This window comes from Monodon monoceros, unplaced genomic scaffold, assembly GCF_005190385.1.
Source record: "Monodon monoceros isolate NGI ecotype Baffin Bay Population unplaced genomic scaffold, NGI_Narwhal_1 Super_Scaffold_19, whole genome shotgun sequence".
Taxonomy (NCBI): domain Eukaryota; kingdom Metazoa; phylum Chordata; class Mammalia; order Artiodactyla; family Monodontidae; genus Monodon; species Monodon monoceros.
Genome location: NW_021703775.1, coordinates 62821823 through 62838842, shown reverse-complemented (window position 1 = coordinate 62838842; position 17020 = coordinate 62821823). Strand labels below are relative to the sequence as shown.

At 34.5% G+C, this 17020-nt stretch overlaps 1 protein-coding gene across 1 annotated transcript in view; it reads left to right on the top strand.

Annotated features, from left to right (window-relative positions):
* BIRC6 (baculoviral IAP repeat containing 6) overlaps nt 1-17020 on the top strand; it is a 268208-nt gene that overhangs the window by 49928 nt on the left and 201260 nt on the right. The window contains 6 exon segments of the mRNA XM_029231389.1: nt 1206-1264; nt 5611-7005; nt 11091-11240; nt 13527-13752; nt 15591-15751; nt 16830-16919. Coding sequence (XP_029087222.1) covers nt 1206-1264; nt 5611-7005; nt 11091-11240; nt 13527-13752; nt 15591-15751; nt 16830-16919 — 2081 coding nt within the window.

The window sequence follows — 17020 nt, the reverse complement described above, 5'->3', positions numbered from 1 at the left end:
TGGACTTCTTCATTCTGGATAATTCCCAATCATTCATTTTTCCTCTTAGGATTTATTTTTCCAAATATCTTTATTATTTTTTCTGAAACTAGCCAGTTAATGTTTGAATGGCTTGAGGCTAATTAGCAGCTCATCTTTTTCACATTCTTTTTTGTTATTTTTAAATTATAGCACAAAATTTGTTTATGGTTAATTATTACCAGTTGAAAAGACTGAAACACAGAAATTATGTCAAAAATATCTAAGCAAGTATCTTCCCACCCCAATTTCAGACATTACTTTAAGCATTTCTAAGGGACAGTTCCAGGTTACGTTTCATAATAAAATAACATTATAAATGCCTAGGTATTTCAGATGGAAGGTGCAATATATTGTTTCAAAAAGGGAGAATTACCTTTCCTTCTTGTGAAATGCATCTTTTAATTTTTGTAGTTTAGGTTATCAAAATTTTAGAACTGCTGTAAATGTGCTGATTGTTAGTTCATACACTGCCTAATGTTGTGCTAGAGTGGTCTGTAATTATATCTTTTTTCCTGTTTGCTAACAATGGAGACTGAGGATAACGTTAGATGCAAAGAGAGAGGCTGGCAATTTCTTGGCCACCTGAGTGAACAGGAAAAAGAGTCTTGTTGTCTTGACTCCTAAGTTATGAGTTTTAGTAGTTTTCCTGCTTATCAAGGTGGTCTTAACAGCCCCTCCCAAACAAGGAAAAAAAACCAAAAGCAAAACACAAATGAAATGCATATCTGTGTGAAAACACTTACATACACACATATTTATACAGCTATTCTATTTGGTTTTAGGGTAACTTTTCTGAATTCAGTAATAGAATAGTTACTAAAATTTTACTACTGGAAGCTTGTGCTTGATTTTATTAGCTGTTTTTCTCTTTTTTCATTTTATTTACCCAGACTATCCCTAGTCGTACCTATTCATTTGTCGAATTCCCATAGATTCTGTTGTAAATTTTTAGAGATTACCACACTCTATTTCAGGCAAACATTTATTTAATGATTTAAGATGATTCATTATTAGCATTGTTAATCAGTTAGGGTCTCAAACTACTTATATATCATTTAAGCTAGTTGTGTGATGCTTGTTTGAGATGCAAAACAATGGTTGTAACATTGTCCTTTTTTCTTTGCTGTCTCATGTTATGTATACTTTTTTTGAAATGGAAATTAATTTTTAATTTATCTTTTAAGTGATGATTTACTGGAGGATTCAGACAGTGAAGAGCACTCCAGATCAGATTCTGTGACAGGTATGTAAAAAATATTAGATAATCTATTTTTTATATCCTTGCATTTATATAGTTTTTAGGTAAAGCTAAATACCACTTAATTCTGTATTTCTTAGTGCAAACTCTAAATTTTCATTAATACACAAAGAAATCTCAAATATTATGTATCAGAGATCTTGAATTAGTAGTGTGTTCATAGAGTTTCATACTTAAAATTTAAATAGTACCTATTTGAGCCAAAGGAATTAAAATGAATCTTATTAAATCTTTGTCACGTATTTCAGGGACGTTAAACTCTTCCAAATGTGTTCAGCTTATTTGTATAGTGTATTGTATTGTTAAATAAAAGTAACATTTAAATTAATAATTATTAATTAATGATTTATTCTCCCCAAAACACAGGTGAATAGAGAATAAATTTTAACGTATAAAATCATAGACATTAAGGCATCAAATAAATGCTGCCTTGTTCATTAACTTATGACATATTAAGGCAAAAGAGTATGCTTCATATTTTAATGTAGTTATATTATAGGCAAGGCATCTCAGAATTCGAATCCTAACCCTGTCACTTTTTTTTTTTGGCTGTGTTGGGTCTTCGTTGCTGTGCATGGGCTTTCTCTAGTTGCGGTGCGTGGGCTTCTCATTGAGGTGGCTTCTCTTGTTGCGGAGCACGGGCTCTAGGCGCGTGGGCTTCAGTAGTTGTGGCTTGTGGGCTCTAGAGCGCAGGCTCAGTAGTTGTGGCGCACAGGCTTAGTTGCTCCACGCCATGTGGGATCTTCCTGGACCAGGGCACGAACCCGTGTCCCCTCCCTCGGCAGACGGATTCTTAACCACTGCGCCACCAGGGAAGCCCAACTCTGTCACTTATTATAGTCTGATTGCACTTCCTAATATATAAAATAGTGATATTAACATCTGTTACTTAAAATTTTGGGAATTGATTAAGATAAAAATACGTAAACAGATTACCTGGGAAGTAGCCACTATTTTAAAGAAGTGACCATTATTAAATTCTGACTATTTTCTAATGTCAAATGTCATGAAATAAGGACATATATGACTTATTAAATCTCTTTAGGGGAGACTTGGTTTTGTATAGTTCAGTTGTTAAAAGTTATGTGTCTAAAGTTAGTATAGAGTAGCAGGTGCTCTCAATTCCAATTTGTTGTAAAATCTTTTTAAAGCCACCAAACAGAATACCACACTGATTTTTGGGTTAACCCTCATTTGTCTTCTAAGGTAGTTCTTAGCAATGAAAACAATCAAGAAAAATGTAGGAAATGGCCCCAAATAATATACAAATGTGTAATTAGCTCTAGGAAAAATAATTGATTACATTTAAAAAATTTAGTCTGATGAAGAGTGCTCTTTTTGCACTTTGTTACCCCTTTGCAAAAGAAAGGGCTACTATTGCATTTTGAAAAATCTGATGAAGAATAATACATTGGTTATCTGGAGATCTGGTTAGAGTTTGAACTCTTGCAAAATAAGTCTTTGGTCTTGTCAAGTCACTTAAACTCTCTGGGCTTCAGTTTTTCCTTTGTCAAGTGAAGTATTTGAACTAAATGTTCCTTTTTCTGCTCTTAAATTTTTTGATTCTAGCTGTTATCCTTTCCTTTGTATGCTGTGGCCTAGCTCTTTCCTCTGGGTCGAGGGATCTCAGTAGGTATTTTTGTAATTATAGTACTTATATATTGATCTATTTCCTTATCCCCTTTCTACCTTTATCTTTTTCATCTACGCCTGTTTGATCTTTCACACTTCCTTTAGATTCTGTAGTCCTGTTTACTTCACTTCCCACTTACCGTATATTTTTGTTGACTCTTTTTATGATACCTCATTCAGGGTTGGGAGTGGTGTCCTCATGTAGTATTAAGAGGTAACCATGGTAAGAGAAAAAAATTCTTCCAGTTCAGAATTTTTAATTGCCTCATTTGAGGATTTGTAAGTAGTTCATTGATTTATAGTAAAATATGTATCTTCTAAGCTAATTCTTTTATATTGAGAGACTGTTAGTGAATTTTGGAGCTTGTGATATTAATGGGAGATGTATTTTATTCCTGAAGTATCTAAAATAAGTCATAGATGCTATTTCCAAACTTAAATTTACTAACTCCAAGTTCTTCCTGTCAAATTGAATGATATGGTCTGAAAAATTGTAGAATATATTTCTTAACTTCAAAAATGTGAGTGGAGACTAAGAGACTTTTATCTGTATTTTAGTTGAAGGTTATGACTTTTGTAAGTAGATGATGTCAGAGAGAAAAGTTTGCCCTTTGGTTCATATATCAGAATTAAGGGTACATACCTTCTTGTGTAGAAGGAGAAGAATTTTTGGCAAGAGTTTGAAGAACAGTTCAAACTGAAATTTGATGGTTTTAGGAAAATGCCTAATGTAAACCTCTGGAAGTTTGTCTGGCAGAACTGTGGGTTGACAGTACCTAAGTAAGCAGAATAGAGAAGGGTTTCCCAATATGATTATCTGAAGAATATCATACTGCAGGATATTTGTAGGTATGTTCTGTAAAAATTTATTTTGTGGTCCAACAGGTTTGAGAAATTCTGAGACAAGCAAAGATGACAGTTTTCCTTACTGCAGTATTTGACAGTGGTCGTGCTTTGTCAATCTTCTGAGGAGAATGTACTGCATACGCTGTTTCCTAGACATCGATTAAATAGTTGGGAAGAAACAGAGTAGTAATGCCACTTGTTATATTTTCTTTTTTAATGGATAATCTCATCTCACATGTCTTTTGAATATTGTCTTAAATGTGTGTTAATATATGTAACTTATGGTCAATTTACTTTGTTTTAATATGTACATAATAGCTTTTTCTTGGCAATTTCCTACCATAACTGAAAAAAAAAATCAGTTAAGTAAGTTTCAGTTTAGTCCAATAGATAGTTAGCATCCTCAAGATTTATTACAGTGTATTGCATGTTATAAAAATCTCACTCAAAATAATGTTTCAGCTTTCAGCCTCATATCTAAATGAGTAAATTCGTAAAGTAAATATATATAAATATTGCATGGCAATAGAAAGGCTGCACGTGAATATGGTCCGATGAGTGGTTAAACAGCTTCATCAGTACAATTAAATTGTTAAGTTTATAACTAAAGTTTTTTCTGCTTTGCTAGAAATGGATTTAGTTTTAGATGATAATAGTGACATTGTGTGAAATGAGAAGTTTATGCTGAGAAAATGGGAAAGTCTAGATAAAGCTGTCCGTGAGCATTTTGAAGATATTGCTTATGAAATCGTTAACAAAAATGGTGTAAACAGAGCTTTCAGTATATCTCAAGTGTTGGATGTTCCATGAATCTCTGTTGCTCATTCCTGTACTTGGGTAACTTTCAAACTTCATGCAATCATCTTGAGTTATTTTATACTTATTTCCTTACTCTTCTATGCTCTTCTTAATCTAAAATTGTAAAACCAATTCCAGTTTTTTTGGTATTTCCACAAGTTACGTAGAGTGACCTTTACATTATTATTGCTAATAATGTTGTTGCCTGATAGTTTGTGCTATTGAGGAAAAAAACAGATTGGTTGAAACTTTGCATTCAGTATCAAGAGATTATACCTGGTTTAGAGGTTGACTGACACCTACCTCAGGGTTTTGTGTTGAGAGAGATGGTATTTTTGGAGCATTGAGACTGAGGAATGACCTTTATACTATTTGTAAGGGGACAGCTTGAAGATCACACGGTAGACAAAAGGTCAGTAAGGGTAATATAATGTAGTTGACTTGAAATGAACTATAAATGAGAGGATAATAGTGAAGACACTTATATTTCACTTAAAATGACTAATTTTGGGAACTTTTTTTTCTAGTTATTATTTTTTCTGAGCTGAGGTTAGAAATAAATTGCATGCTATGACAGTCAGCTGATAATTAGCATGGTGGGGTGGGAGAGAGGTGATGAACTGAGATTACAGTAATGTTTCATGGATATTCTTCAAAGTGCATAAATGACATATGCATAGTATTGAGTATATTTTTGGTTTAGAGTTGAAGGACAGAAATCTTTTGATACTAATAATGTCTTCATTCTTTAACCCTTTTTTCCTCTTTTTTTTTTTTTTTTTTAAAGAAGGATTTTGCTCACAGATTGCCAGGAGAATGTATTCTGAATTAAAAATGATTTTTGAAACTCTTTAATACCTCTGTGGTTTTTCTGAGTAGATTCATCTCAGGTTTGATTAAATTTCCTATAAAAGGTCTTAAATTCTTCCACTAGTGTAATTAAAATGCAGCAACTGGATGAGTCAAAAAAAAAGAAAATTAATGAAAATGTTATACTACAGATTTTGATTTATATTCACAAGGCCATTTGTAATGAATATTGTTCCTTTTCAAAGGGCATGCATCACAGAAGGAAGCCATGGACGTGAGCCTTGATATAACAGCACTCAGCATCCTCCAGCAGCCAGAAAAACTTCAGTGGGAGATTGTTGCAAATGTTCTTGAAGATACTGTTAAGGATCTTGAAGAACTTGGGGCAAATCCTTGCTTAACCAGCTCTAAGAGTGAAAAGACAAAGGAAAAGCACCAGGAACAACACAACATTCCCTTTCCATGTTTATTAGCTGGAGGTTTATTAACATATAAATCTCCTGCTACCTCACCCATTAGTAGTAATTCTCACAGGTCACTGGATGGTTTAAGCAGAACTCAGGGTGAAAGTATATCAGAACAAGGGTCAACTGACAATGAATCCTGCACTAATTCAGAATTAAATTTTCCTCTGGTAAGAAGGACTTTACCCATTTTGCTTCTTTATAGCATCAAGGAATCGGATGAGAAAGCAGGAAAAATCTTTTCACAGATGAACAATATAATGAGTAAAAGTTTGCATGATGATGGTTTTACAGTTCCACAGATTATTGAAATGGAGCTGGATAGTCAGGAGCAGTTGTTGTTGCAGGATCCTCCTGTGACTTACATTCAGCAATTTGCAGATGCAGCAGCCAACCTTACCTCTCCAGATTCTGAGAAGTGGAACTCTGTGTTTCCCAAGCCTGGGACTTTGGTTCAGTGTTTGAGGCTGCCAAAGTTTGCGGAGGAGGAGAATCTTTGTATAGACTCAATAACTCCTTGTGCTGATGGAATTCATTTATTAGTAGGACTGCGGACATGCCCTGTTGAATCCTTGAGTGCAATAAATCAAGTAGAGGCCTTGAATAATTTAAATAAGTTAAACTCTGCACTATGTAATAGACGGAAAGGTGAGCTGGAATCAAATCTTGCTGTAGTGAATGGTGCAAATATTAGTATAATCCAACACGAATCACCAGCAGATGTACAGACTCCTTTGATAATTCAACCTGAGCAGAGGAATGTTAGTGGTGGATATTTAATACTTTATAAAATGAATTATGCCACTCGGATAGTGACTTTAGAAGAGGAGCCAATAAAAATCCAACATATCAAAGATCCCCAGGACACAATTACCTCGCTCATTTTGCTTCCACCAGATATACTGGATAATCGAGAGGATGACTATGAGGAACCTGCTGAGGAAATGCAGTTAACCTCAAAGAATGGCATTGAGAGAGAGAAAAAGTCTGATATTTCTACTCTTGGACACCTGGTAATAACCACTCAGGGAGGATATGTAAAAATATTAGATCTTTCAAACTTTGAAATTTTGGCCAAAGTGGAACCTCCTAAAAAGGAGGGCACTGAGGAACAAGACACATTTGTTTCTGTCATTTACTGCTCGGGCACAGACAGGCTGTGTGCATGCACCAAAGGTAAGCTATTGATTGGTTTGGTTCTTCTACACATCTTATAAAGTCAATGTATATGGCATTCATTTATGTGCATACTTAGCATGAATTTTAGATCCATATAGATGGAAATTTATTTTTTTTATAATGAAGTCATAAATCTTTCTACTGTTTTAACTGTTTTTAAAACTTTTTTCTACTGCCCTAGGTAAGGATTCTAATTTAAATAAGTTAATAAGTCTCTCAGAAAGTATCTTCTCTGCTTTAACCTCAAGAAAATAACCTGCTGTTGTTTCTGTGAGTCCTGACTCTGCATCTGCTCAAATTTGTGGCTTTGGACAAGTTACTTTAAACTCAGTAAACCTTTGTTTCTTTATTTATAAACTAGGACAAGGCAGCCTATTTCCAGGCTTGGTAGAATTAAATGAAATAATGTATGTAAAGTTTCTGGCACAAATACATGTCCTTATTTCCTTCTGAAATAAAAGTATTTAGTAAATAATTATTAGTTTTGCCAAATAAATTTTTCTTGTCTTATTTACTCTTAACCTTTTGCTGATAGTGAATCGGTTTTGCAACATTTGAGGCTCCATACAGAGTAACAGATAGTGTTACTAAGGAATTACTGACAATATCAGGCAAAATGAATAGTCCTATTGATTGTTTAGTAGGAATTTAGGGCCAGGAAATATTTGAAGCCTAAGTAACTATAACCAATGCTTGGCAGAGGAATTGGGTTTGGGAAGAGTTATGCATCTTATTTGTGGTTCTGGTAGGAATTAACCTGAATTTTTCCTCTCTTTAAAAAGATTTTAAGAGTTTGGCTAGGAAGGATAATGGTGGACGTAGTGGTGTGGGTTGCCTTCTTTGAAACACATCTAGTGAAATAACAAGGGGAAAAAAAATCTTCAAATAACATCAAAATCCAACTAGATTATTTTAAAAAATGAGCAGTGTAGAATAATTTTAGAATAATAGAACTTTCAGAAAAACCATTAAAATACTATGTGGTGTCAAAGATAATTTGAGCTTATTAATCATGTATATGCCAGTTCATTTCTGTGAGAGTTTTACCTCTGTTAATTTGTTTAGTCATCACACCAACTTTATGAGTTATGTACTGTTATTGTCTCCATTTTACAGATAAGGAAACCGAGGGAAAGAGGTTAAGTAACTTGCCTAAGTCACAGAGCTAATAAATGACAGAGTCAGCGTTCAGACCTGGGCAGTCTGTCATCAGAGTGCTTAAACTACATTAAACTGCCACAATGTAATAAAAGCAGAACACCCATACATTGAATTTTTTGGAATATTTTAATCTGAAAGATTTAAAAAATGAAAACAATATAATTTGCTGTAGGCCATCTGGAAGTGGAGCTGGGTTTGGAACCTGAGTTACCTGGTCCCAGGGCACATATTCATAAGATACTAGTAGTTTCCACAAATGCAATCAGAGTTTAATGATTTGATTTATTTGATGAGATAGCTTTTGGCGATTCAGAGGAGAAATAGTATTTAAGCTATGAAATAGATTAATGTTTTCATGGAGTTTGGACGATGAAAATTTCTAGGAAGTGATCTCATGTGATGGAATTTATTTAGATGAATTGAAGGACAAGAGAAAGCCTGAGAAGTTAACCACTTTAAAAATTATCCCCCAGTTCTTTAAGGGTTGACTGATCAAGATGCATTTGAAAAGATGAGATTAATAACAATAAAGAGGACAGAAAAGTTGATGTTTTAAAATGTATGTATGACAGTCCATAAAGTAGAGTTTTGAAAAGCACTGTAGACTGTGAATCAAATGGATTTGACTCTGTCTTATGAGTATATTCAAATAGCATAAGACTCTCATGGAGAAACTTTGAGTCTTTTGATAAAAATCTACAATTAATGTTATAAGTTAATTTTTTTTTTTTTTTTTGGCCACACCGTACGGCATGTGGGATCTTACTTCCCCCACCAGGGATCGAACCTGTGCCCCATGCAGTGGAAGTGTGGAGCCCTAACCACTGGACCACAAGGGAATTCCCTATTATTATTATTTTTTGATGAGAACTCTTAGAATTTACTCTTAACAACTTTCATATATAACACACAACTATTGATCTGTTTTTATTTCACTGATTCCTTCTCCTGTCATCTCAAATCTGCATTGAGTCTCTAGTGAACTTTTTCATTTTAGATATTTTTCAACTCTAGGATTTCCCTTTTGTTCTTTTAAAATAATTTCTGTTTTTTTGTTGAGATTCTTTATTTGTTGAGTCATTTTCACCGTTCGTTCTTCTAATTCTCTATACCTGGTTTCCTTTTATTCTATAAAATATTTACAATAGCTTCTTTGAAGTATTTGTCTGCTAAATCTAAATATGGGTGCTCAGGGATATTTCTCATTGATTTTGTTCTTCTTGAGCATGTGTCACTCTTCACATGTTTTATAATTTTTAATTTAATACTAGACATTTTAAATAATGTTGTAGAAACTCTGGACTATGATTTACCCCCCTTTGGAGGTGGTTGTTGCATTGGTTATTTGGTAACCCACCTGGCCTAAATCTGTTTTGTTTGCAGTGAGCAGCCACTGATGTTTCTTTCATTTTTTACCCCCTCTGGTTTTTATTTATTTATTTATTTTTAAAAATGTATTTATTTTACTTAATTATTTTTGGCTGCATTGGGTCTTTGTTGCTGCGGGCGGGCTTTCTCTAGTTGCGGCGAACGGGGACTACCCTTTGTTGTGGTGCGTGGGCTTCTCATTGCAGTGGCTTCTCTTGTTGCAGAGCACAGGCTCTAGGTGCGCGGGCTTCAGTAGTTGTGGCTCACGGGCTCTAGAGCGCAGGCTCAGTAGTTGTGGCGCACAGGCTTAGTTGCTCCGTGGCATGTGGGATCTTCCCGCACCAGGGCTCGAATCTGTGTCCCCTGCATTGGCAGCTGTATTCTTAACCACTGCGCCACCAGGGAAACCCTCTGATTTTTATTTTTAAGACTTGTATCTTATTTGTTGGCTCTCTGTCCACATAGTTTAGTATTCAGCCAATGATTTTGATAATTGGCTGTGACGAAACACCTTTACTGGTAAGGTTGTGTTCAGGTGTGCCCTGGCTGTTATTTTCTTTATTTTTATTTTCTCTTGTGCCCTTTCAGGTGTTTTCTACGTAGGCATGGGGACTTGGTTGACTGAGAATGTGTTGATGGCTTGGACCCCATCTGGTCTTTGCTGCACATATTTGCAACCTCTGATCAATGTGGGATGTGTGGAATGTTTACCAAGCCCCCTATGTTTCTCTCACTTCTTGTAATTCTTTCTTAATCTCTCGTTATTTCTAGTGTTTTGCTTGTCCTACACAGGATTCTGACTTCAGATAGTAGAGTAGATGGGCCTTCTTTTCGCCACTGAGCCACTTTAAGCGGACAAGCTTTCCAAATCAGAGTCCCCTGTGGCAGTAGTAGCATGTCTGCTGGTTTTCACCGTTTGACCCACTCTGTTTAAATTACAGTTTTGTCCAACTTTATAGATGCTTTTCAGGAATAAGATTTTTGTCTTCCTTATTATTCTGGAAGCGAATCTCCAAATATTCTTGGTTTTTTTTTGTTCTTAAATATTTGCTAAGCTCGTTTTCCATTTTCTTTTCTGTGATAGAAATAATGAAAAATAGAAATTCGATTTGATTTCATTTTATTGTGAATGCTTCAAAAAATTAAGAATCTTTGTTCAGTTTTGTTACTGCTGTGATTAAGAGATTGGGCTGTGGATTCCAATATAGCTAGTGCATCAGTTTCCTCATCTGTAAAGTGGCCACAATTATACTCCCTACTTTAAGGTTATTTGTGAAGACTAAATGAATTAAGCATTTAAAATAGTGTCTTACACATGTAAGTACTAGATAAATAACTATTTTTACATATGTTTATGTATTTGCCATTTTCATCATTTAATTTCCTTGACAGTTTGATTTCTGAATTCTTAGAGATATGTCACTTTGGTAGCCCTCTTTTTTTGCCTTTTGAGTGAAATTAAAATAAATTAAGTTTTTTAACTAAGTAGTAGACACTTGTCTGTTTACCTACTTTTCATGTACCTACGTTAATGGAATTTTACTACACTGTAGGTGGTGAGCTTCATTTTCTCCAAATTGGAGGAACCTGTGATGATATTGATGAAGCTGACATACTAGTGGATGGATCTCTTTCTAAAGGAATAGAACCGTCTTCAGAAGGTTCCAAACCTTTATCAAATCCTTCAAGTCCTGGCATTTCAGGTATGGTATTAACTTTTTAAAATGATTCTTAAAAATGCAAATTCTTGTGATGTTCAAAGTTTTCTGGATCTTTCTTATATTATCTTAAACATTATTTCATTTATAGTCAATTCTTGGTTACTTTGAGAGAGTTCATTTCCTTGTTGACATTCTCTTGCCAGGCTTGTTTTTGTCTATTGTTTATCACTATTTTTTCAGTAGTTGGAAAATGTTGTAAACATTAGAATAAGAAATGGTTCTCAACCTGTGGTAGGTTGATCAGTTTTGGTGAAGTCACCTAAGAGGTAAAAACGTTATTTTGGTCGTTAAGGAGCTTTCGGTCTAGTTAGGGAGCAACAAAGCATATGAAAAAGAGAAGAGTTCATTAAGTAAGTGTAAAGTGAGTGGAATGGCTAATATTACTAACATTACTACTGGAATAAAAATGCTGAAAAAATATTCTTTCCCAGGGGTGATATATTCAGACTCTCATTTCCCCATTGTGAACCTTTAGATAGGTTTGGTTTTGTTGTTTTTGCCTTTTCTCCTACCCATCTTCTCTACCGTCCTCCAAAACTTGTTTTTCAAAAGAAGTAATGTTAGCATTGTTACTCCTGCTTAAAAATCTTTACTTGCTCTGTGGGCTAATAACTAGTCTTTTTCTCAACCTCCAGTTATAGGAAACTTTTCATGATTTCTTAAGTGTATTCAGTTTCATGCTCTTCATATGTTACACTAAGCTCTCTTTCCTTATCCTTTCCCTATACCACAGTCCTTTTGTACTTCCATTGTGCTGTTATGTTTTATTCTTAGCACTTACCACATTTTATTCCCCAAACCTAGCATTTAAAAGAAATTTAATGAATCTTTAAAGAAAAAGTGTGTTTAAACTCAAATGTATTCCAAACAAATAATACATGAAGTTGGTATTTGTTCTTCATGAATACTTATATTTGTGCATTTGATCATTCTTCTTTGCACCAAAGGGAAACTTTTAGTGATTACTAGTATAATATATCTTAATTTTAGTGATTACTTGTATAATATATAGCAGTCTTTACTACCGTAAGGCAGGGTTTCTCATTCTCAGCACTACTGACGTTTCGGACTAGGTAATTCTTTGTTGTGGGAGGACCGTCCTGTGCTGTATTAGGAGTATCTCTGCCTTCTACCTACTTGATTCCTGTAGCACACACAATTATCCTCATCCAAATGGCCCTGGGGAGGCAAGATTATCCTCTGGTTGAGATAAAGTGACTCATGTCTCTTGCTATGTATAATTAGACTTGATTGTCTTGATTAACTACACAAGTTGGTTTAAAAAGCTAACATATTGAATGTTTTCATATTTTATAGGGTATTGGTGTAATAAGAGTTTTCATATAAATTCCATAAAAATACTATTTAGTAAAGATGAATTAGATTATAAAGAAATAAAGAAGGAGCATTGATATGCTGTTAATGTTTACAAACAACATTTAATACAGTTTCAGTCAGATTTTTAAAAGCTCTAAACTTTGAGGAAAAATGTAATTTGAAGTACACTTGTAATAATTTTATAGAATGCAGTGTAAACTTTCTTTGTGAAACTATTCTAAACTTATCAGATTTCATATTTTAGTCTTTTTTAAAAGTTATTTTTGTTAATTGGAATAAGAACAACAGTTTTTCAGCTTTGTCCTACGTTAGGCATTTCACAGATGTGAATACATACATTTGTAAACGCAAACTAATCTCTCTGAAGCAGGTTGTTACTTTTATAATACTGGTATGTATACAAGGTATTCTTAACTACCCCAGAAGTGGAAAAAATGCTGTTTAAGCTTTTGGTTTGTAAGTATTTGTTTGCTGTCAGTATAGCTTTGACTTCTTAAAAATTACTTTTTAATAGAGTAAAAAGGGGCAGATATTATGTGCTTGCAGTTGTTTAGCATTTTGTTTTGTAAATAACAAAGTGTAAAAGTTAATTATTGATCTGATGTAAGTCAGGCTTGCATTTCAGCACCACTACTTCTGTTGCCCTTGTTAACCTGGTGCTCGTTAAAGCTCAGTCAGGGCTCTTCTAACAGGTTGAGTTTAGGTTTCTCCAATAAGTACCCTTTCTATAATTTAAAATATTCAAGATGGATTTTTCTTAATGCTAGTTATGTAGTCAGTGCTAGTTGCTTTAGTTGTATATAGGTATCTGAGCCTACATTATTAACTTTGAGGCCATTTGGTGAATGTTGTAATTGACTAGACAGAAAACATGGATTAAAACTTCTTTTTTTAAAACCTATTTCAAATTCTACATTCACTATTGTTAAGGAGTTGATTTATTGGTGGACCAGCCATTTACCCTTGACATCTTGACGTCTCTAGTGGAGCTAACCCGCTTTGAGACTTTGACTCCACGGTTTTCAGCTACTGTTCCTCCATGCTGGGTAGAAGTTCAACAGGAACAGCAGCAAAGGAGGCATCCTCAGCATTTGCATCAGCAACATCATGGAGATGCTGCTCAGCATACTAGAACTTGGAAACTACAGACTGACAGGTAAAACATTCTTCCAAGCTCATCTTATATATTTGTTAGAGACAACATAGAATTATTATATATGTTACTCTTTCTCTTAACTTTTGCATATTAACAGCTTTGTTCCTTTCATTTGTCACCTTGATTTTAGAAATTCCTGTATTCTTAGTTGTAGGATAAAACGCTAAGAGTAATCCATCATTGCAGTTAGTTTGTTAAATAAATTTGTGGATTGAGTGACTAAATACTTAAATGTTTGTTTTGTGTAGGTACTTTTTTTTTTTTAATATGAGTTTTCCTTTTTTCTGTTTTTTAAAAATTTTTATTGGCGTATAGTTGATTTACAATGTTGTGTTAGTTTCAGGTATACAGCAACGTAAATCAGTTATACATATACATATATCCACTCTTTGTTTAGATTCTTTTCCCATATAGACCATTACAGAGCACTGAGTAGAGTTCCCTGTGCTATGCAGTAGGTTCTTATTAGTTATCTATTTTATATATAGCAGTGTGTATTTGTCAATCCCAATCTCCCAATTGTGCAGGTACTTTTGAAGGCACTAATAATATGGCTTTCATGGAATTTACATTCTGGTGGGGATAGACAGACAGTAGCAGATATCTACTATGTCATATATAGTCATAAAAGCTCTGAAGCATGTTAAAACAGTATGGTGATAGAATAGTTGTTGGGTGTGTACATGTGTGTGAGCGTGAGAGAAGGAGAGAAGATATGTGTGATATTTTTTATATAAGGGCCCTCAGAAAGGCCTCCATGAAGACATTAATTTGGAGGCAATAGCAAGTACAGAGACCCTGAGGGGTATGTTTTATGAATTTTAGGAAGAGCAAGGACACTACTATTGGAGTGCAGTGAACATGGAGGAGAGTGGTAGGAGGTGAGATCAAAGGAAATAGTTGGTAGCCAGATCATGACCATCTTTATAGGCCATAGTGAGACTTTTATGTTGAGTGAGATGGGAAGATGTTAGATGGTTTTGAATGTAGGAGTGATGCGATATAATTTATATATTAGAAGGATACATTAAGACTGCTGTGTTGGTAGTAGATTATGAGTGGTTGTGGTGTGTGTATTGGGGGGAAGTGATAGAAGCAAGGATTCCAACTTGATTGCTGTTGTGGTAATTCAGGTAATTATGGTGGTGTTGATGGTAACTTGGACCATGATGATAGTTGATGGAGGAAGTGAGGAGTGGTCACATATAGTTTGGAGGTAGAAGGAATAGTGTATGCTAATATACTGAGCATCTGGTGTGAGTGAGAATAGTTAAGGATGACTCTAATGTTTTGGATTGAGCTAATTGAGAAATGGAATTTCTTTTTACTGATATTGAAGTTAGTTATCAAGTAATTTGGGTTTATTTATGATAAGTTTGAGATACCTGGTAGGCATTTGGATATGAATCTGGAATTTAGTGGAGTTTTACTTTACAGCATATATGTAGAATTTAAAATCAGAGAATGGACATGTATAAGAAATACAAAAAGTTCTTATTTTAAAATACAGATTCCTGTGACCCCTCTCTTAGATTCAGGGTGGGCCCCATGAATCTGCACATAATTCTGATGCACAGTAGCTCACACTTAGAGGAACAAGGGCTTTTTGGAATGTACAGTTCCGAAGGCAGGTAGAGATTCCTGAGGTAAGATTATTCATTGCCCTAAGTTTAATCTTTCTCAATAGAACTGCTTATCTTCTCTCCTGATCTGATTGAGAAGCACTAAGTTTTGTTGGAGGCTGCAAATCAGAGTATGAAAGGTGATATTAGTGGTAAGATGGTTACGGCTGAAGAAAGGTTTTTGCATTATTTATTATTTTCTCCCTTACTTGACAGCAACAGCTGGGATGAACACGTTTTTGAATTGGTTCTACCTAAAGCTTGTATGGTTGGACATGTGGACTTCAAATTTGTTTTGAACTCAAACATCACCAATATTCCGCAGATACAAGTGACACTGCTGAAAAATAAAGCTCCAGGCTTAGGGAAAGTCAATGGTAAGAATGGATCAAATTTTACATTTGAAGATTTTATCTTGTAGTTGGTTTCTTAAAAAAACGAATTTTCAACTTGGCTGTCTAGGTTTGACGTCCCTCCTTGCCCCCCCACCCCTGTGGTATTTTCCTTCTTTACTTTTTGTGGTTCTATTTAGAAAAGTTAATCCAGAGAACATTTAAGAGCTTTTCAGTAACTCATTGTTGTTCAGACTTGCATAAACTTGAGTAATTTAATTATGGTTCTTGGGAAATGCAGTTAGTTCCTGTGTGAGTTAGTTTCACTTTTAGCATTACTAGACTTATGCATTTCTCTTCCTAAGAGGAGACTTGATTGGGAAAAGAGCTTTGTTATGGAGTCACATATTGTTTTAAGGTTATTAGTAAAACCCAGAAGGTAATGCCAGAAATATATTCATCTTTATTTATCTTTCTTACAAGTTCCGAATCTGATGTATTGAGTTATTAAAATAGATTGTACATATTTGGCATATTGGAAACTAGATGTTATTTCTCAGTGTTTTCTTCTTAATGGGATAATTTAAAAAACTGGGGATAATTTAAGAGTAAAATGGCTACTTCACATCAGGGGTAAAAACATTGAAACCTGAAAAATTTCCTATTTCACAAATATGTATGTATGTGTTTGTGTATATATGTGCGTTTGTATATATATGTGTGTATTTGTGTGTGTGTGTGTGTGTGTATTATTTTGAATCATGACAGACTCTGATGTAATTGGGATAGGACTTAGGTGTTGGTATTTTCAAAAGTCTGCAGGTGCAGTACTGTGTAGCCTAGGGTAAGAATTCTTAGTTTAGTTGCCAGCAGATTATTTCTTCAGGTGAATATCCACCATTAAAAGAGAGAAGAGTGTATGAAACAATTGAATCTAATTTTCTTCTTCTCCTAACAACCATTTTAGCATCTGTGATAAAAATCACTGCAGTTCCCAGTTTAACAGAGAATTTTAGAATTTTAGGCACATAAATCATTGATATTAAGCAAAATTAAGTTTACTAATATTTTTATCCTCTAGAAACAGCAGTAGATAGGCAGATCACCTTTCCTTTGTCTCCAGCTCTTAACATTGAAGTGGAACAAAATGGGAAACCGTCCCTGGTTGATTTGAATGAAGAAATGCAGCACATGGATGTAGAGGAATCACAGTGTGAGTTAAATTACAGAGCTGTTGTCCATGACAGTAAAAGGAGTAGTGATCCAAATGCATCATGTTGGGCAAAGATTTCCTTATGGCTTGCAAAAACATGG